General features: G+C 39.6%; 1 protein-coding gene across 8 annotated transcripts in view; it reads left to right on the top strand.

Annotated features, from left to right (window-relative positions):
- The window catches only part of Bcas3 (BCAS3 microtubule associated cell migration factor), a 465,957-nt gene that overhangs the window by 198,703 nt on the left and 244,846 nt on the right, over window positions 1–22,408 (top strand). For all 8 annotated transcript variants that reach the window (XM_051185484.1, XM_051185424.1, XM_051185742.1 and 5 more), the window contains 2 exons: window positions 15,992–16,092; window positions 19,808–20,004. In XM_051185484.1, coding sequence (XP_051041441.1) covers window positions 15,992–16,092; window positions 19,808–20,004 — 298 coding nt within the window. The remainder of the gene's footprint in view (window positions 1–15,991; window positions 16,093–19,807; window positions 20,005–22,408) is intronic.

A 22,408-nucleotide genomic window follows, 5' to 3' on the forward strand; every position in this document is an offset into this window, starting at 1 on the left:
GTGTGTGAGTCAGTCACCAGATGTGGGTGCTAGGCACCAAACTCAGGGCTTCTGAAAAGAACTGCAAATGTTCTTAACCACCGAGCTATTTCTCCAGTACCCAAAAGGGAAACAAATTGAAAAGACCTTTTGTGCAAGTTGAATGTTTTTTGCTGTGATAAATATGATCATAATCAACTTAGGGAAGGAACAGTTTTACATCATATTAAAGATGACAGCCCACCATTGAGAGAAACCAAGGCAGGAAACACTGCTTACTGGATTACTCTTTTTTGTTTGTTTGTTTTTTGTTTTTTGTTTACAGCCCAGGACCCCTGCATCAATTAGCAGTCAAGAAAATATTATGTCTATAGGCCAGTCTCAAGGAGGCAATTCTTCCATTGTGGTTCCCACTTTTAGCTGTGTGATGTGATGACCAAGTTTAGCCAAAACAAGTCTAACCTTTGTCAGTTAGATGAATGTGATACACACAGATACTCAGATACGTACATATTCATCCTTATCAAACCATAACCTTTTCTTTCTTTTTGATCCCCAAGAGCTCACATTTGTATCAAAATATAAAGTGTGGTTCAATCTTAAAAATAGTCCCATAGTCTTAAATTTTTCAGTGCTTTAAAAGTTGAGTTCTCCTTTAATATCCAAAGTCTCCTATGAGTGGTAAAATAAAAAATAAGTTACACAGTTTATTATCTAAAAAGCAAAGAATATGAGCACAGTTATAATCAGATCAAAGCAAAACCAAAATCCAACAGTGTAAAGGCATTATGTCCACTATCTGGGACTCCCCTCACTATCTACTAGGCTCCATAGGGCTTGGGAAAATCCTATTTTATTGCTCTGCCTTCTGCAAAACAGCCCCCCCCCCCATGCACATACAGCACTTGTATGCCAAGGTCAAATATTCTCCATACTTGCCTTAGTGTGGATATCCCAGCATCTTGACAGTGCCAAAATCCTGGGATTTCCATTGCAACCATGGCTACAACTTCACCAAAGGTCTTACCCAGCTTTTTGCATACATATTTATGTGTATGAGGACATGATGGCTAATCCTGATTGCTAATATACCTTACATGGGACCTGGGTACCTCTGTTGAGAAATTGCCTCCATGTGCCTGGGTCATGTTTTCTTTTTCCCCAGTGGTGGTAGAGAATGGAACTCAGGTCTTCATGCTTACACCACAAGCATGGATCCACCCAGGCCTCCCATTCTCTCTGCCGCTGAGTCTACTTCCAGATTTGTTTGCCTTTACATCTCATGTCGTGCTTTGTTTTATTTTACACATAGTTCACTAATCCGTTTATATATTATTTATACATTTCCAAAGCAAAAGAGATAGTTACCAGATAAGTGATAGCTTAGACTTGAGACAGGTGTAGAAGGTAGAGGATGAAGATTGATTGTATTTGTAGAAGGACAGAAATCAGAGGTCTCAAGCCAGACTCTTTGCAGTGAATACTTGTGAGTAAAGATGAACGGACTAACAGGTAAAGTGTGTGGTTCAGTGGGCCACGAAACACTTTCACAACAGATTCCTCTCTATCTGGTTTTTGTTTCTTTGTTTTCTTTTAAAATTGATTTTGTTTAGGTTTCAAGAGCAGAGGGTGGATTTCCAAAAGGAGCAGGAGATAAGTGGAATCAGAACATATGATGTGAAATTTACACAGAATCAATACAAGTTAAAAAAAAAAAAAAAGGTCAGGAATATAATGAATCACAGCTTTTCATTACAGTTCTTACTTATGTGTTTGGGTGAATTTTAATTCTACTGTTTTTGCAGTTCAGTAGAGATATCTCTTATGAACATTGGTACTCCAGACACAGAATGGTTAGCCCTACCTTCATGCATGTGTGTATATGCACACACGCACGCACACTCACTCACTCACATCACTCTTGTTTGTTTTTGACATTGTCAGTGCCAGGGAAAAACAGCTAAATATTCTGCAATTTTCTTCGGAGCTGCTGTCTCTCAATGTCATGTTCTATTAGTCTGACATCCTGGATGGCATTGCAGTTGTGGTATGTACCAAGGATGATGGAGGCACTCAGCAATGTTTCCTTGCATTGTCCATTATAAATATTTGCCCAGTACTGGGGGGAGGTGGAAAAGGAAGAGTGAAATGTTTTTCTCTTGTAGAGGAAACTTGTAATGTAGGACTTATTTAAAGAGTATTTATAGTCCATTGTTGGCCATAGGGTGTGTCATGCTGCCCTGTCCAGATTGTCTCTTAATAGTGAATTACATGCAAATATTTTCCCTTATTTAAACTTTTTCAGTTGGCATATGCCATTCCCTTGAGAGATTATTTTCATGAAGTAGTATTTTCCTGTAAGAAACTAAAGTTTGAGACCTGTAGGCCTCATTTGGACCACATGGGTTCTACAGCTTGGATGAACCTTATGAAATTGTTGATTCCCATTCCTAAAAATGGTATGAAATAGTTGACTATAAATTATATAAATTTGAAAGGTTGGATTATATCAATCCCTGGACTTAGTATACATGCTTTCATTTTTTCCCCAGGTCTTTACCTAGATAGTCAGAATAATTTTACCATGCGAATCACATTCCTGTTACTACTTTTGTTGGAACTGAAGTAACACAAAGGAAAAAGTGCATACAAAAGGCATCTTCTAACCTATTGGCATCTGTTACTATTACAGAATTCCATGTGTGTTCTTATAGGAGATCACTGTCCTATCAGAGTGTTTTAGTACCTGCTGTTTTTCCAAATATAGTTCTGAGTAGACTTTTTCCATTGATGATATTAATATTTATTACAGTGAATTGGCAGATTTAAGTGGTACAGGACATTGATTGTGATAAAGGAAAATGTTGGTCCAAAGTCTGTAGGCCATTAAGATCTATGCATCTGATGTCATTTACTCTATTCCAGTTACATTTATGGTTTTTAAATAGACCCTGCTGCCATGGATTGAGCTTTATCATAGGCAGGTAGGAGGACAGAAATAGAGGGTACCAGCAGTATCTGTTCACCATTTTCTCCAAAACGTGGGGCTGGAATCTAATGGCAGGGCTTGGCTCACCTGCAGTAACGTAATGGGTTGATATTGGCAGGAGCTCCTGGTTTGATGTGCCATTGCTTGCATCAGAGAGGTTAATTGCTAATAAATGACTAAATGGGAATTTAGGGGGAATGCTACAGCCGTCTGCTCTGTCAGTGGTGGCTGGAGCTCTGGCGCCATTTCAGGATCACTATTTGTATGTGTCTGTCAGAGTTAGAATACAGCCATTTCTCTCAGTTTCAGCCTTCTCTATAGAATTTCTGTCAATTGTTTGACTCCATTAAGTGTACAGAGGAAATAAAAGCCTGAACAGCCAATCCACCAGGGGCTGTGGATAGACCCTTTCTTTGTCCATCCTCAGAGCACTGCATTAGGTCTCATTATCCATTTATAATAAGTGACCTCTGCCCTCTAGGTCATAGAAAAATATTCAGTGTGCTTTTCTGTTACATAGGGCACCTTTCTCAGTAGTCATAAAACAATGGGATGTCTGATAGTTTGGAGGACTAGTTTATACTGCAGGTTTTTAAATAAATACACGGCCTTGTGCCAAGTCAGTCTGTCCAGTTTTCCCCTAGCTCTTCCCTGATTCTGAAATGGGCCAGAGAGAGCCTAATATACAGAATGTGAATTTAGTATTCTGTGTCTGTACTTTCTCATTCTAATTCAAATTTTTTTTCTATAAGTGGCATGCTTCCAATTCTGATTTTACATTTACCGGTAGAGAAATATACACTGTCTTCGATACAGTGAAGGGACTGAGCCATCATCTGTTGTCGATCAGGATTGCTCTTGAGATTATTGGTGACTCTTAAAGTCCAGAGTTTTGACCCAGCTTCTAGTGACCCACTCTCCCACCGAGGAGTTTGGAAAACCCCAGGTTTCTTTTGTGCTATGAATTTGAAGCAGCTGCCAGGAAGCACTGTATAGCTAATGGTTTTGTTTCCAGTTCACTGTTCATAGACAGACATGGGTCAAGAAGGAGATAGAAGAGTGATTATGGCAAGACCATGAGTTCAGGGATAGGTTTTTCTCTCCAAACCAGTCACAGAAAACCTAGTAGTTGTTAGCATTCTGTTCATGATAAGAATTAATATATTAACTGGATTATAGCACTGTTTGACAAACTGCTTACTAATACATCAAAATTGATTGGGCGTTCTGTTTGTGAATGACAAATGGCTGCATTAAGAGGGGGAGGGAAATCCATTAATTATAGCTGCTCTCAACTATGGGAAATGTAATCATATCAATATGGATCTTGCTACAGTGGAGATCTCCCAGCAGTATGTCTTACATGGAGATCTCCTCCTAGCAATATGTCTTATGTGTGCAACTACACCTCTTTTGCCATTAACGGAGCAGCTTCTCTTAGCTCCTCTCCTGTGAATGACTTAACATTTTTCTGCTGTGTAAAAACTATTCTGATTGGCGGCACAGAAATTTTTTTCTGATACTACAGAAAATACCAAGAGAACCATGTAGCTCAGCTCTTGGGCTGCATTCTTAATTGTGCTTGCTCTAAATTTGTGTCTGTTCTTGCCTGGCTTTGCACAGAAGGTATGGCCTTTAGCTTGGGAATGGGAAATTTGGAATGAGGTGGTTCAGTTTTCCTTCAATGTTTCCTTGACTTAGTAGTTTCTGTGCCTCAGCTTTCTCATCTTTATAGTTAAACAATGCAAACCCCTTGGCAACTGTAAGGACTGGGATGATTTCTGCCCAAGATTCTTGTAACTTGTCCTGAAACAAAAATTCAGAAGCTAGGAGGCTTTTCAGATCTAAGTAGGGTCCTTAGCAAGTGTGGCTCTACTGTTTTGTGCATTTCCCAAGTATTAAGCAAAATACTTTTTATTTGAAAATCCATTTATTTGAAATGCAAATTGAGCGTTCCTCTTCTATCCTTATGCTTTGATTGCCTTCATTCTCCTAGTAAATTGTAAGGTTTGCTCACCATTCCTGCTGAAAGGCTAATTTCTGGAATGTTCCATGGATATTCGCCTTAAGACTCAGAAGCCTTATCCTAAAATGTGTCTTAACATTGAACTTCTGAAGTGTCAAAGAGCATCTGATTTTATGAGATTATTTTTGCAATCATTATTTTCATTGAATGAGGGGGATTGAAACAGCTTTCATTTTCCACTCCATATTTTTTTGAAGTTTACATGGAAAAAATTGACATTATACTAATATCTTAATATTTAGAGAAAATTAAAGTGCAAGGAAGGTAAAAAGAAATGTAGGAGAGACAGAAAACATGAAGGAAAGAACACGAAAGGAGGGATGGAGGAGGAAGGAAAAAGAAGGTTGTTAGAGGACAGAAACAAACTTCAGGCAGCGGGCATGGCCATCGGAGCTTGTGGGGTTTCACTCAGCAGCATGGAAGGCACCAAAGAAGTATTTTAGAAAGGTGCTATTGTGATTTATTTGAACTGTGGCTCCCTGAACAATCTTGGCTTGTCCTTATAGCTCATTCTGTAGCCAAGAAAAGTGTCAAAGTGATGATCGGTCTTCACATGAGAAGTGATTTGGTCAGGTTCTTTTCAAATGTTTGTAACACTCTTGACAAGTTTGAGTTTGATCATCATACCATAAAAATAAAGACAGGAAAGATAATTATAGAAATGGTCAAACATACACAAAATACAGTAAGTTGTTTTATGGATCAACCTGTTACCTGCTCTTGTTTCTGTTTCCCTGGGAAAGTTACCTGCCCTTGTTTCTGGAGAAAGTTTTGTGTGTACACATGCACACAGTGGAAGGAGGAGTCTTTCTCTGTGCCTTTCTCGTGAGTACTTCACTGCGTATGCATCTGTTGATAAACTTCAGAACTGCAGATGAGATGGATGCAGAGGCAGAGGTTTGGAGCACTCCAGGTGGCTGTCATTGTTTGACAGTAGAAGAGTAAGCCTTGGAAAATGTTCTCTTGCTCTCAGAGAGAGAGCCCTTAGGTGCTTGTTAGTCAGCTTGGTCCTCTTGATTCAGTGTTTTTAACTCATTTGTTTGGACTTATAGGAACACATAGTGTAGGACTCTGAAATACATTCCTATGTATGGGCTGAGAACATTGATGTCTTCCAGGTCTAAAAGCGTCCTGCTCTTCATGCCAAGACAACTTTGCCTCTTTTGCTTAGGCAAGAGAAAATGTCTACTTAGTTCTTCCTGCTGTATAATGATCTAGACTTTCCTAGAATAGTATTAGGCAATAAACAAGTAATGCATGGAAAAAGCTGCATTAATTCTGTACAGCATAATTCTTACTTTTATAAATGCTTCCCATCCCTTTTATTTTTCAGTTTGTTGTCTCGCTGCTCTGTTTGGATTTGTTTGTTTTTGTGGGTGAGTTTTGTAGTGGTGATAAGTCCCAGGCCACCAAGTTTCCAGGCAAGTGCTCTGTTACCCCAGAGTTTGTTTTTTGTAGCAAAATCTTGATGTCTGATTATTAAAGAGCCAAATGTGTGGTTCTTTAACTTCTCATCAATTCAAAGTATACCCTTTCTCATCTTACCCTCATATGAAGTATGGCACCTTTGTAGAGTGTAGAATGAAGGATTGAGATTGATTATTGCTGAAAGAAGTACATCTAAAATGCAAGTGTATGAGTTACATTAATTGTGAGGTTGTTGCTACTCTTAAGGATTGTACTCATGGCCAGTCTGTGTCTCTCTCTACCTACCCCTTCCTCTCTTTGCCTCTTCTTGCCTCTCTTTCCCCCTGTACAGGGGATTGTTGCATCTCTTAGTGCATGCTAGGCCAAAGCTTTACTGCTGTGCTGTATCCCCAGACCCCTTTTCACTACTACTCCTCTCCATATTCCCCAGCCCATGTGCCATCCACACCCCATGGTGGTGCTCTGCCTGTACCCACCCTATGTGTGTTCCTGGAGGTCCAAGGAAAACTTGCTAGAGTCACTTCTGTCTAGCACAAGTCTCAGGGATGGAACTCAGGCTTTGCAGTAAACTCCTTTACCCACTGAACCCTCTCATGGGCCTCTCTTTTTTCACGTTTTATAAAGTTGAGTCTCCAGAGATTAAGAGCACTGGCTGTTCTTCCAGAGGTCCTGAGTTCAATTCCCAGTAACCACAGGGTGGCTTATAACCATCTATAATGGGATTTGATGCCCTTTTCTTGCATAAAGGTGTACATGCAGATAGAGCACTCTTATACATAAAATAAATAAATCTTAAAAAATAAAATATAAAAATTATTCTCATTGTGTTGTCCAGGCAACTCACTCAGTAGACCATGACAACTTTGAACTTGTAGTCTTCCTACCTCAGTTCCCATGTAGCTGAGATTATTTATCAGTGGCTCCAGGCCCAAGTGCAGTTCATGATATTTCATAAAATTTAGACCTGGGTGATTCTACTTTCAACTAAAACTCTTCACTGTCATATGTTTGGACAGTGTGGTGATATATTGTTTATGATCTAATGAAGTTTGCCTAGAGATCAGAATACAAAGCTATCCACAACCATAGAAGCTGGTCTTTGGTGGCCCACACCTTTAATCCCAGGACTCAGGAGACAGAGGTGTATTGATCTCTGTGAGTTCAAGGCCACCTAGGGCTACATGAAAGTGAATCAGTCTAAAAGAGAAACAGAGCCCATGCCTGTAATCCCCCAGCACTAGACAGGTATATATGATAGGAGCAGGTCATTTGGTATTCAGTATTTGTGATTCAGTCTCCAGCCAGACTGAGGAATTTTAGAGCCAGGATCACCCTTTTGGTCTGAGGTAGAGGTTAGAGCTAGTGGCTCGCTGCTTTGCTTTTCTGATCTTCAGTTTGAACCCCAATGTCTATCTCTGAGTTTTTTTTATTATTCATGAAACAGAACAGTGAGTGAGTAAAGTTGGTATTATGTTTGATATTTTTGTAAATATAGCAATATTAATAATAGGTACATATGTAGACAGTTTCATAAATAAAAGGAGAAGTATCTTAGAAAAACCTGCTGCACCTAATAAGATGGGTGAGACACATGACTTAAGACACAGTGAATCAGCCATGCCTCACTTTGCATTTGGTTGCTTTTCAGTTCCTGTCCTTGGCTGGACTCACTCTATTGACTCTATTCATTGTAGTTCTCCTATTCCACAGCTTTGTATTAAACACCTACTTATCTATAGGCACACGGTATGTTTAATGGAAATGACCTCCCTGTCCCGTAGATGTCCTCACCACCCCCCCCAGGAGGTTAGTGCTGTGTCACTGATTTTATGCTGCTCCCAGGCAAGCCTGAGGATACAGTCATGTCTTGCTGTTTAGACTCCATAGCTATAGTGTAAACCCACAAGCTCTAATCAAGATTGTATAGTTAGCTCAGTCAGGATGGACTTATTTCCTTATCTAGCTGCTCTTGTTGAGTTAATGTGCCTTTGCAGCGGTTTGCTGTGGAGTGAGTTGCAGACACATGTATTAGGTTGGCATTGTGGACATCCTTCCAGTGGGGACTTTAGCTGCAGATGTCTTGAAGACATTGCCATATACTTGTTTATTCATTTCCAAGTGGAAAATTGGGACGGTTTGGAGATTTCGCTCAGCAGAGTTGCTGATCTGGCCAAGAATACCAGTCCATTAGGCTCTATTGTTTTCTTCATTTTATGAGATCTTTACAGTCATGCTGAGTAGTAAAACGAAATTGTGAGCCCTGCCAGGCTGCTTCCAGATATCACTTGTCCAGACACACAATGTAAAATGACCTCTAGGGCAACAAGAATAACAAATGAAAGGTCCTTTAGTCATGCAGTGGAAGAAGACTTTGGGAACCTGGAAAAGGAAACTGGAGAGAGAGGGATAAGATGTACCCGGAGTTGAAGGCTATTCAGGGAAATGTATTCTCTTATAGACAATAAGGATATGTCATTTTTCTAATTATATATTGCTGGTGACTGTTCTTCTGGGAATGTGGAAGAAAAGGAAAGTGAAACCAGAGATGTGCAATGACTGAATGCTAGAAAACTTTAATAATTAATTAGTGAATATCTATGGTACCCCAGGGCCAGGGTGCAGGGAAGATCATTGATCCATTTAATATAAATGTGGGAGAAGCTTATTCCTGTATGTGCTGTTACGCTGCTGTTGAGCTGTTATGAAGTATGCCTGCTGATCAGCAGGTCCGCAGTGAGGGAGCACTTCTATAGAATTCAGTGTTCTCCTTAGCCCCCACTTACAGCACAGTAACAGAGTGATGGGTTCCATTATTAACCATCCCTTCAGATCTTTTTGTTGTGTGATTTTTAGCTGGCGACTTTCCCCCTTTTTTCCCCTAGTCATTGAAAAGTAAGGAATTTCTGATATAAAATGATAATTTGTTTACATGTGTGGATGTCTGTTACTACTATTGACACACATTGGTTGACTGTTGTGTTTCCCTCCTGTGAGTGGTTGGCTCATTGGGAATGTCTTTGTGCATTTTGCTATTTGGTTGGTTGTTCTGGAGAGTTGGCTTTCAAAGGCAGATTTTCATTTCTACAGAAAGAAACTGCATTTGCCCTCCAGTTCTCCCCTGGGGTCCCAAATGCTTTCTCATCAGAAGCAGAGTTCGGTTTGGTGTGCTGTCATATTGTATGCTTGCTACAGAAACGCTGCTTTTAATAAGAACCAAATACATGTGAGAGTTTGTCCTTGAATGGGAGTTTATCACCGGTGGCCTTTGGGTGAACCTGGCTAGAGCTGTTTCATTCAAGGCAGCATGATGTCATTGAATCCAAAAAGTTCTCTGTAGCTAGAAAAAGACACATTGTTCCCTGAAATAACCTAAAGGACTAGAATCTTTTGGCACATAATTGGCTTCCCAGGTCCTTACTAAAGGCTTCAGTGTGACTGACTACTTTTCATCATTTTCTGTGGGGTGGGGACTTTGAGGGCTACAGAAACCACTCTGATCTGAACCTCAAGAATATTCGGTATTCCTCACAAAGTTTAGCCACCAGCCTGACCTTCCCGAGATCCTCTTTTTCTAGCTACAGAGAACTTTTTGGATTCAATGACATACATAGTGTGGATTTCAAATTTCTCATTGTGTTCTTAAGTGGATTTAAATTTCGTTTAGTTTTTCAATGTAGCTTTGAAGTGGATAGTACTCTTTCACTTGGAAAGAGGTCATATGCAGGCAAGCACCCTCCCGGATTTGTCTCATTGCAATTAGTTGTAGGACATTGAAAGGCTTGTAATACCTGTGAATGTTGGAAGGCCAGACTTGGCTATCTGTCACTACTGTTGTTGACCATCTATGTGTTGTAAGCTTGTGGAGCCACACTTCAGATGTTTTCACATTGTTACCACAGATAAATAAATAAGTACCCAGAAAGAACAGAACAAACAATCCTTTCACTGGTGTCACAAACTAGAGGTGCTCATTGCTTTTATGTATTAAATAGCTCATTGCATTATGTCCATTTTAAGCAAGGAGCTGGTGAATCATGTATTCTTGGCCTTTTCTACATGTTGCAAATCTTTATTTAATTGCAGTAGTACAAGATACAACCTCACTTTTTTGAAGCAATAACTGTCCCTTTAATTTCTTTTAAGATGTCCAACTTTCTTCTGAATACTTGAAAAACAAAGCCAGCCCACTAAGAGACCATTTCTCCTCCTGCGCCTATGGAGAGAACATCCCCATTTCCTCTGCACAGAGTAGGTTTGTTGATGAAGGACTTAAGGTCTTGAGATTTAGCTGTTTCTTAGGAGGGCATTTTAGAAAACATTTGATTCTATGAAATTGAAGGGCTATTGTCATTTGGGCTGGGAGGGAGTTTGCATTGCCCCTGAAGTGGTAATGACTTGTTTTAGAACCTGGGACTACATCACACATACTAACATGGGAAGGAAGGATTTAGCAGAATTCAGAGGTGGATGTTTAAATTCACGTGGGACTGTTGGTTAGTAATTAGGACTAGTGAAGCCTGATACTTTATGCACAGAGTTAACAGCACGAAAGGTAGGTTTTCAATTTTCTTTAGATAATCAAAAGAAAATTTCTGTGCACACAGATCTTTATAGTCAGCTACAGAAGACACCTCAGAAGCCAAAACCAAAGTTCTTGAAGAATTCAAAACATATTCTTTGACTTGGACTTAGGGACATGGTTATCAAACCATTTCAATTTTCTCATGATTTTACTTTATCATTGTGGAAAGCAGTTTGGGCTGAGATTGAAAGGAGTATTTTGCAGAGATCAGCACTTGACAAATGTGTTTTGTTTTATTTGTCCTGAGACAACTGAGACATATGAAGTATAGAAGTGTACATACAAGCACACACACACACACACACACACACACACACACACATCCCTCTCACAGCAAAATACACTAAAATACACTAGGTGGGGTTTTTTAGTTGTTGTTTATTTTAAATTGTTGTTTACTCACTCTATGCGTGTCTGCTTCCCTGAGAACATAGGCTGTAAACATTCTGGTTCCCAGTTACCATGTAACGGTCTGTTCATCCTGTCCCTGTCTGGTGTTCTCTGTTTATTAAATGTCTGTTTTGGAGACTGTATTTCTAAAGTGCTAGTCTAAAGTAAATTGACAGTTCTTCCTCTGCATCTAGCTTGATAAGTTGCACTATAAATTCCTGTAGCAAAAGTAGGAGTAAGATAGTGAGCTTCACATCTTGAGGTTCCTTCTCCTTTATTCTAACAACTGTCAATTACCTAAAAAAAGAGTTGATTTAAAAAACCCACTAACCAAATCTGGAGAGATTCCTTTTTGGTAACAGCGCTCACTGCTCTTCTAGAGGTTCCGACATCACAAGGTGGCTCACAACCATAACTCTAATTCCAGGGGATCTGACTCTCCAGACCTCCATGGGTACCAGGCATACACATGTTGCACATACATACATACTTGCAAAAATACTCATACACATACAACAGATAAATTTCATAAAAATAAAAAGGCTGGTACGTAACTTGTTTCTGTCAACTTGGATTGCACAACTTTAATTAGAATCAAGGATATTCTCATTTAGGAACTGTGGAGATGGCTTGGTGGTTAAGAGTGCTTATTGCCTTTTCAGAGGACCTAGGTTTGGTTCCCAGCACCTTTCTGACATCTCATATTGCCCACAGCTCTAATTAAGGGGTCTGTAGCCCTCTTCTCACCTCTGCAGGCTCTTGCATGCAAGGGGCTCACATACATATACTCAGGTACACATCAACATATAAAAATTAATTAAAAGAAAAATATTCCTCACAGGGAGGAAGTGGTGCATGCCTTTAACCCCAGCACTTGGGAGGCAGAGGCAGGTAGATCTCTGAGTTTGAGGCCAACCTTTTATATAGAGTGAGTTTCAGGACAGCGAGGGATACACAGAGAAACCCTGTCTTAAGAAACCAAATACAGTACAGAATTAAATTAAATAATTTATTAACTTATAGTTTATGCCTATATTATTGGAAATATAAAAAATGAATCACTGATATCCTTTCTAATGTTGCATCTAAATTTTGTGTAAAATAATCTGACATAATATATTTGCAAACATTTTTTTTCTCGTTAGGACCAAGTACATTACTTAGTTGTTGATGAGATTATTGGATATTGATGGATACAGGCTGCCTTAGCATCCATTTTTGTCTCTACTTCCTGTCTTATGGTCCTCAGAACATTGCCTGTTACTGTTGCACGCATACCAAATGTTCTGTCCTTCCTGAACTCTATTCAGAGTAGATGAGATTCTGTGCTCATTTCATGCCTGTCACTCAGAAATATTCTTTTCATTTCTGATTCTAAGGATGGGAAATATGTAGACTCTGCTCCAATCACATGGTCTTTTTGCCTTTTGTTTTTGTTTTTCATCCTACTACATTCAAAGTTTGCATTTATTCTTACCTGTGATCTGGTATGTCATTTCCCTCCCCAAGGCAATAAATGTGGACTTCTCTACCTAACTAGGATTGGAGAAAGCTTCAAACATTAATAAATACAGGGGAGAAAAAAAGGATATTCAATTAATATGGAGAATATTTCTGCTACACTTTACATTTTCCATCTTCTGCTACTGCCAGAGCATCTTAATTAGGAAACCAGTGGGCAGAAGACCTTTTTAAAATCTCCGCATAGGAGTTTGCAGTTCAAATTCCCGGCTTCCTTTTGTTGTCTTTTTTATTTTTATTTTTTCCCTTCTGTCAGTTTAAAGGAGACATATTTATTGTCTCTATTTCACATATACAAAGAATTCATGTCTGTGTTGTATATTTGGAATATTTACTACTTCCTTTGTAAGCTGATGAGGACAGAAAGGCTCCTCCTCCACCCTATTTCCTCATCCTCCTCCAGCCCCTTGGGAAATTCCAAGCATGCCCACAACCAAAAACAATAGTGCAGCAAACCAATAAACTGCCAACTCAAGACCAGTGTTGTTCCGGCAGTAGTTCCACTCCATCCTTACCCTAGGTTCATCCCTGCCACCAGAATGTCCACAATTTCATGAAGACCTAGTGTCATACCATTCGGTTGCTGTCACTTAGTCTGGGATACAGAACTTCAGCCTTACACTTAATACTTGTTGACTTCTTACTCCTAGAAAGCTACAGCTTTAGGTCCAGGGCATGTGGTATGCCACACATTCTCTTGGAAATCCACATTTGGTTGTATTTTCCCCTGGAAAGGTGGTTTACTCTCTTGCTTAAAGCTGTGCAGTCATTTTATCATATGACTCTAGTTTTACTAACCACATCATTGTACTACTTTGCTTCATTTTACCTTGGTAATATTTTATCCTCAGATATCTACATGACTTCATTACACTTCATTAAAATCTCTTCCATTCTCATCTGCTCTACACAGCATGTGCTGTCAAATAAGTGGTCAATCTTTTTGTTAACATTTTTTTTTTCGTGGCATGTGCTGATTTGGGGAGGGGTGTAGTACTTCAATGCCCAAGGTTGGCATTGAACATGAAATTCTCTCCTTCTGCCTTGTGTGTGCTGAGATTGGACTCAGAGCCATAGGCATGAACACCCCATCTTTTTTAAATACTAGTTTAAGGGAAGGGAGGAGAGGCAATTGAGAATTCCTCTTGGTTTTGTCTGTGTCAAGATTTAACATCAGACAAAGGTGATGAATGTTTTGGGGGCAGCTGCCTCTTGAGAACATCAGTTGACTTACCATCTTCACAGTATATACCAGAATTAGTCCCCAAAGAGTGTTGGGATAATAATGGACAATTGTTAGAGTGCTCTTTTATGTATGATGTCATTTGCCACCATAAGAGATCATTTGTGATCATTTGAGTTTCAAGCTAAATAGCAACATGCCTGTGCTAGAGAACCAGGATTTTGAAGAACCAGCAGTTAATAGTTTGGACTGTTGAAAATCTTAATTTTGACACTATATTTATGTCTGCCCATCACTGCTGAATTGGGTCTCATTTCTCAAAACAAGTTCAGATAACTTTTTTTTATGAGCATGTGTCTGTTAAAAATCTTGCCTTGGGGTCATTTGTTATCTCCTTTGTTTGTATCCGTTTCCATGATTTCTTTCTTCTCTCCATACCTTACCTTGTCATCATCAAATAAGATTGGCATCTCCTTTACTGTTCGTAGAAATATGTATTAAGCTTTTCATGGAATCTGTATTAAGAATATTTAAAATGCTTGTGTTCTTTTTAGTGTTCTGTGCTAAGGAAATTTTGGGTGTAGATGTAGTTACAAATATCACTGGTAGTGGAAATGATGCAGTTGTTTCCTGTTATAGCTGTGGTTTTTTTTACTGCTTACCCCCTGCTCCTACCCGTTCACCCCCATGCCTTTTCTTTTGTTCTGTTTCCCAGTTAATTTCTTTGCTTGGTTTCTCTGAAGGCAGGTGCGGGGCTGGGGAGTTTGTGCATTCAGCCCAGTTTTATTGTGAACCTTTTAAAATGGGGCTTTTAAAAATGAGGTCTTTCTAAAAGAAGGAATGGAGAGAATCCAGAGACTTCAGGAGTGATTGTGCCTTCAAAGAAAACACTCGGGTTGTGGAACTGTTGGGAATCAATGGATGTTAGAAACATTTTGTTGTTCAGGCTGAGGAGTACCTGAACTAGTGGGTTGCTTGCCTAGCATGCAGGAAGCACGAGGTTGGATTCCTAGCTCTTCAGAAAGCTAGCATTGGTGCAGATGCTGTAATCCTAGCAAGTTGGAGCAGGTTGACTAGACGTTCAACATCAAGGCTGGTCACAACAGTGTATGCATATAACTCTAGCACTTGGAAAGCAGAGATATGAGGATCTCTGTGAGTTCCAGGCCAGCCAGAACTCCATAGATAGACCCTGTCTCAAAAAGAGTTCAAAGTCATCCTCAACTCCATAGTGACTTTGAGGCAGCCTGGCCTGAATAAAACCTGTTTCCAACAGACACCAATAAATGAACAAAGAACCTTACTGCTTTTCCTAACCAAAGGTTCTCTTTGTAGGAAAATATAGACCACTTCCAACTATATCTTAGCAGTAAAGAATTAGGGAAATTACTTGAAATAGCCAAGAAAGACAATATTTGGATCACTGCAGATAAAAGTAATGAATGGATGGGTTCTTTGAACCCATCACAAGTAACCTAGCACGCACATCTGCCAGCTCCTCAGGGAACTTTGGGTGTTCAGATGGATTCAGTTAATCCTTCCCCAGGAATCTCATCACTAAATTTCCACAGTTTTGTTTGGGTTTTAAATTTATGTATTTATTTGTTTGTTTATTTATTTATTTTTATAGTGAAGCCTCTTACTATTGTCTGGGCTGACCCTGACATGATCTTCTCCTGAAGCCTCCTAAGTAGCTGGGTACACAGCATTTACCAACAGCCTGTTACTGTTAATTGGAGATATTTCTGAGACCTTGTTTGATCATTAGTTCATAAACTGCCCCTGTGTTTTATGTGTTATATCTTTTACTGGAGCTGATTGTGTTCTTGTCTGTTTTCTGGTGTACAGTTTGGAGAGGTTTAAGTTCTTCTTTTTTTTTTTTTCCCTCTGTAGCGATCCCCCCTGGAAGTCCTGGCCCCATCACTCGGCATGGGTCCTATGACAGTTTAGCCTCTGACCATAGTGGACAGGAAGATGAAGAATGGCTTTCCCAGGTAAAACTCTGATATATTGTGTTTATTGCAATAGGGAGAATGGAAATCTGTATTTATTTTATTCTTTCCCTTACAGGAAAATGGAGATAATTATAACTCTTTATAAGTCACAAGAATTATGAGTATTTCCTTATTAAGAATGTCTTAGAAATCCTGTTCCATGTTCTACACATACATTTTATCTGTACATTTTATGTATTTATTTCATTGACATTTACCTGTGCCCATGCAAATGTTTGCTTTGATGCAGAGCATGCAAAATGTCTCAGTGCTGTCATAAGGAAGTTCAGCATTATTTTCTGCTAGTTCCTGCTGCAACTCCTTTCCTGGCTTTACCCAGGCCACGTTGTTATTGGTGGCCTCTAAACCCTCCTAAAACCACTTCACCTGGCTTCTCCTCACCTTACTAGGTGACTCTGTCTTGAAGTGAAGCGCTTTGATTTCAAAGTGACTTGTTTCACAGTGGAGTGATTATAGGGACTTCATTACAGATGCTGTTGTGTCTGCCTCCAGTCTGACATCATTTGCTGGGGTTAATGACCTGTCTCACATTACCCATTGGGCAGCTTTTATCAGACAGGTGCCTCCAAGAAGTGGGACCCTTTGTGATGTGCTTAGGGAGGGTAGCATGAAAAGCTGAAATGGCTCTAGAAACTGGAGGAACAAACCATTTCTGGGTGATGTATGTTCATTCCAACACCAGCAGTGCTCACAGATGCCCTGTGAACGACAGTCCATCTGACATGCTGAGGTCCTTCCTCTCCTGGTGATATCCAGATAAAATAAACCTATTGTGCACAAGTTTTGTCCAGGAAAGCTGTCAAAGAAATCATTGTCCTTCACTTCAGCTTTTCTTTTAGAAGAAGGGGTAATGTGTGCTGTCAGTGTGAAAGTGCATACAATATGTTTGTCCTGCACACAACAGGAGCGTGAATACTGGAACATCTGGCTATCGCCTCAGTGAAATTGCACAGGCATCTGTTTACCTCTCGGCTCTGTAACACTGATGGTTTTGAGCTTAAAATATACACAATTCTTTATCTGTGGCCTAATTTACATTGTTGAATTCAACTCTGAAAATCAGAATTCACTGTCCTTGATCTAAGTGTCTTCTCCCTGTCATTAGTGGGTATGTGAATGTCCTCCCAAGACCAGGGTGCCTGTGCCCTCTCAAACTGTTTTGCACTCCGTGAACCTCAGTTGTGTTTTGTTAAACTTAATCACTGCAGTCTGAGAAACGTAATTAAATATAAAATAATCAGGGCAAGGACTCAAGGCATGTGGGAAGCCAGCTTGATAAAGCCTTTGCACAGAGGTGGGTATAACAATCGCAAGGCTGGGAGAAGGATAGTTAAAGTATGCTATAGATCTGCATAACCTATCATTCAAAAGGATCCTTTGCACAGTCATTTTCAGTTTACCCCTGGCTTCCTTTCTCTTTTTTCTCACAGTATTGAGTATAATCCTGGCAAAGCTCCACCCCTTCCGTAGAATGGGATGCTTATAAAACTTTTGAATTACTGTTTTACTATGTGTAAAACCCTGTATCAATGTTTATGACAGTTGAGAAAACATTTTCATCAGTATCAGTTACATGAGAGAAAAAGCATAATAATAGCTCCTTTATTTATAAATAGATGTAAGAGTCGGAGAGACAGCTCAGTGGTTAAGTTCCCAGCTCCCACATCAGGTATCTCTTAGGAAACCCCTAGGCACCTGCAACATGTGACATATCCTCACACAGATACATACATATAAATAAAATAAATCTTTAAAAAAATCATTTGAAAAGTAGATTGAGAAAATTTACAAGCAACATAAATATATTATTGTATTATACCAGGAAACCAGCTTCATCTGTGGAATTACTTGAGACTTTATCTTAGTTTTATAGAACCAAAAGCAACTGCACATTTTTCAAGAGCTTGAAAAAAATTGCTTTTAGTTGCTTCCTTTGCATGACCACATTGTGGTAAATACTTACCTCACAGAATTTACAAAGGCTGGCATTCCCTAAGGATCCGATACTGTTTACATGGGGTGGTCAACTCAGGTTTTCAACTCTACAACTCCTTTTTCTTTCATGGGATTTTTGTGCTTTAGATACACAAATAGTGTATATATTGTGGGTTTGTTGATGTATGTACATTTCTACAATTTTGGGTTACATTTCTTTTGAGACTATAAGTACTTAATTTCTCCTTTCCCTTTCCTCCTTTTAAATCCTCCTATTTACATTCCCCATTTTCTTTAAAGTTCATGATCTTACTCTTTAATTGTTTTTGTTGGAGGTGTGTGTGTGTGTATGTGTGTGTGTGTGTGTGTGTATTTATTCCTAAATAAATGATCCAAACCTTCACAATTTGTATAATATATGTATGTTTTCAAGGCTGACTATTTAGTATTAGATAACTAATCTGTGTGCCCTTTCCTGGAAAAGACTGTTTCTCCCCTTAAGCATTCCTTAGTTGTGTGCAGTTCTTTGTGTATGGTTGAGGCCTTGTGACTACTCCCCCTTCCATATTATCTATCAGGGTCATTCTTGTTCAAGTCATGTTTAGGCAGCCACATTGGTGAGACTTCATTCATGGGTGTACCTTCTCTGACTAGAAAACACCATCTCACAGCAAACTTCCTGTGTCTCTGTATCTTACAATCATTCAGTTCTCTCTTGCACAATTATCCGGGAGACTTAGATGCAGGAGTATGTTATAGATATATTCATTGGGACTGGGCTCCCCAACTGCATTTTGTAGGTTACAGTTTTCTGTAATGGTCTCCATCTGTTACAAGGAGACATCTCCTAGATGAGGGATGAGAACTAATTTATCCTTGGGTATAATGATAGATATTGAGAATGTAGTTAGGGATTATGTTGGCTTAGTAAATTGGAGGCTATAGATGTTCCTCCAAGACCCATGACCACATTAGTCTTAGGTAGTTGGCTAGGTTTCCAGTACCAGGATGATTTCCCTCATGTTAAGCAAGTCTTAGTCCAGTTAGAGAGCTGTTGCTCACCACCCAGGCATAAGTGCCACTATTGTGCTCTTAGTTAGCGTTTTTATGCCTTGCTGGTCATTGTTGTGGTTCATAGGTATTTGCTTCCCTCCTTTAGAAGCTTGAATGACAAATTCTGGTGTCATGAAAGCTAGGAGGAGACTTTCAGATCAGATCCAGTCAAGTCCTCTGGTTTCTGTGTCTGAAGTGCATGATATCTTCAGCAATAGGGACTTGCATTCCACATCTGGGGCATAACCAAGGTCAATAGCAGCAATTTATATGTATTGTCTTTGACAGCCCTGACCAATAATTCAAAAGAGGGGTTCTCATCCCCAGTGTTGGAATTTTTGTTACCTTATGGCTATTGGTGAAGCCGTTTGTGTTTTGAAAGATTTTAAGTACGTGCCTGTGTGTGTATTTATGTGTGTCAGGGTCTGTGTGCTTGAGTATAGCTTCTTTAAGAATTCAGAAAGTATTGCAACATCTCCTAGAAATGGACTTGGAAGCCACTGTCAGCCACTGGCTATGTGTTCTGCAAGAGCAGCAATGTCCATGCAGATTATAATTGTGATTGTTATTTTTGCTCTGGGTTCTCTTACACTAAAATGTAACGTGGGCATTAAAATGTAACATGGGTATTAAAAGAAGGGATTCGAGACCTGTGAAGTTACCTCTGCAGGTCATAATACATTGAAACCATGACTGTCTTTTTCAGGTTGAAATTGTGACGCACACTGGACCCCACAGACGCCTTTGGATGGGTCCCCAGTTCCAGTTTAAAACCATCCACCCCTCAGGCCAAACCACGGTCATATCATCTAGTTCGTCTGTGTTGCAATCTCACGGACCGAGTGACACACCACAGCCACTCTTGGATTTCGATACAGATGATCTGGATCTCAACAGTCTCAGGTAAGAGAGGAAACCAGGAGCTGACTTGCAAGTGTTCAGGGTTCACATTTCTCCTGACACAGTATTCTACTGTTGACTGCATATGTTACCTGTCATTTACTGTCATCACTCAGGAGCTGATCACATACAACAATGTCTTTTTGCGAATACTGGAGCACCTTAAAAAGCCACTCCAGCTTATTGTCTTTGTCCACGCTCCTGCATGTACTCTCCCTCATCCTTCTGAAGTCAGGATTGCTCTTCTTCAATTCCTCCCCCATGCCTTTCTCATTACCTCATGTGGTGCAAGATGAAGGGTTAATGTGATTCATTTGTGATTTGTAGCCTGGGCTTTCCTGATCCTTACTCTCTACTTCTTACTTGTCAGAATCATATACATGTCTAAAAGGCACACTTTTCGTTTCTGTTTTTTATGATGCAATTTAGTTATTTTTAAATTTTGGAGTCTAGTATTTGCATAGCATTTAACTTGTCTTTCTAAGAGACACCAGTAGATACTGAAGGGCTCAGTTTAATGTAATACAATCTCCATTTTACTTTTCTTCTCTTTCAAAAGAATTTTAGGACTGGGATATGGCTGAGTGCTAAAGGGTTGCCTCATATGCCCAAGGCTGAGTCTAATCAGCCTCCATCAGGAAAAAATCAGGCTGTTGTTAAACTCAGAGTGGATATAATTGCACACATCCTTAATCCCTACATTCAAGAGTCCAAGACGGGTGGATTGTGAGTTCAAGACCATAAGAACATCCTTTGCAAACATTTTAAATATCTATTGTGCATTGTATGTTTAAAAATAAAATTATGGGAAGTTATATTTTAATCATATGATGAAATATACCCTTCTTCTTTGTCAAATGCAATTTTTTTTTTTTTTCCGAGACATGGTTTCTCTAGCTTTGGAGCCTGTCCTGGAACTCAACTCTATAGACCAGGCTGGCCTCTAACTCACAGAGATCCACCTGTCTCAATCTACCAGGTGCTGGGATTAAAGGTGTCTGTCACTACCACCTAGTAGCAATAAAAATTTTGAAAAAATAACAAGGCCAGGGTTTTAAGAGCTGGCTCAGTGGTTCAAAGCACTGCTGCTATTCCGGAAGAACTGGGTTCAATTCCCAGCACCCACATGGGAGCTCACAACTGTCTATAATTCCCATGCCAGGCACTCAACACCTCCTGACAGATACACATGCAGGCAAAACACCAATGTACATAAAATAAAAATAAATAAATTCTAAAATTTCCTAAAAAGAAAACATAACAAAACCAAGCTGGGTGTGATGGCCCATACCTGTAATGGTAGTACTCTACAGAGATGGCTGGATTTCTATGAGTTCAAGGTCAGCCAGGACCATGTAAGAGAGACCCTGTCTCAAAACAAAACAAAAACAAAATTGTTGCCAGGCTAGACTAGGCCTTCAGAATTTTTGTTTACACTCTTTAATGCCAGGAACTATGCACAGAGTGGCTGGAATGTAAATGATGCCACTTGCCTGCCTGTGTTTTCTTGTGATGGCCTCCAAAGCATTTTCTTTCTCTCATTTTCAATCTTATCTGACTCCTCCGATCTACTGCTAAAGCCAGAACCCACAGTTCCTTTAGTTTCTTAATCTCTAAAGTTTTGTTTAAGGACTGGTTAGGATTCTTTAGCCCTGGTGTCATTGTATAGTCTGAATGGTTTTGAATGCATGACTGTCCCTCTGCCTCAGCCTCCTGCTAAGTGCTGAGATTATAGGTGGGATGTTGCATATCTGGCCTAGGTTCCTTCTTCACACCTCCTTTCTTTTGTCACATATGTTCATCGAGTTATGCCACTTCTATTCCAGAATATATCTGGAAATTTGAGACTCTGTTCCCTAATGGGCACCATAGAAACCACCAATGCTTTCTTTTTTTAATTATTATTTTATTTAATTTTATATAAGAAAGTCCAATTAAATGAAAACAAACATTTATACACAATATTTGGGAATTTGGGCGTCGTTCTTTCCAAACTACTTCCTGCTGGTAAGGGGCGCTGTCATCCACCTATGCTTTCAATAGGATCCTTAGTCTTCCATTTATATGGTTTTGCTTTTACTCCATCAATGCTTTATTTTTCTTTTAATAGACATGTTCTGGCAATACAGCTCAGGCTGGCTTTGAACTTGGGATCCTTCCTCTCCTTCCTTCCAAATGTTTGGATTGTTGGCATGTACCACTAAGCCTAACTTAGTGCTTTGTTCTTTTCTTCCCTTGTTCTTTTTTGTTTTATTTTATTCCTTCCCTCAGGCTCCTCCTCCCCTTCACATAGTGCTAAGGGTGGAACCACATTGCTTCATCCTTAGGCCTTGCTATAGCTTTAGCATGGTTCCTAAGGATGAAGTTATCTCCTAAGTGCTAGGTAAGCCTCTGTTTAGTGCTCATC

Source organism: Phodopus roborovskii, unplaced genomic scaffold, assembly GCF_943737965.1.
Source record: "Phodopus roborovskii unplaced genomic scaffold, PHOROB, whole genome shotgun sequence".
Lineage (NCBI taxonomy): Eukaryota > Metazoa > Chordata > Mammalia > Rodentia > Cricetidae > Phodopus > Phodopus roborovskii.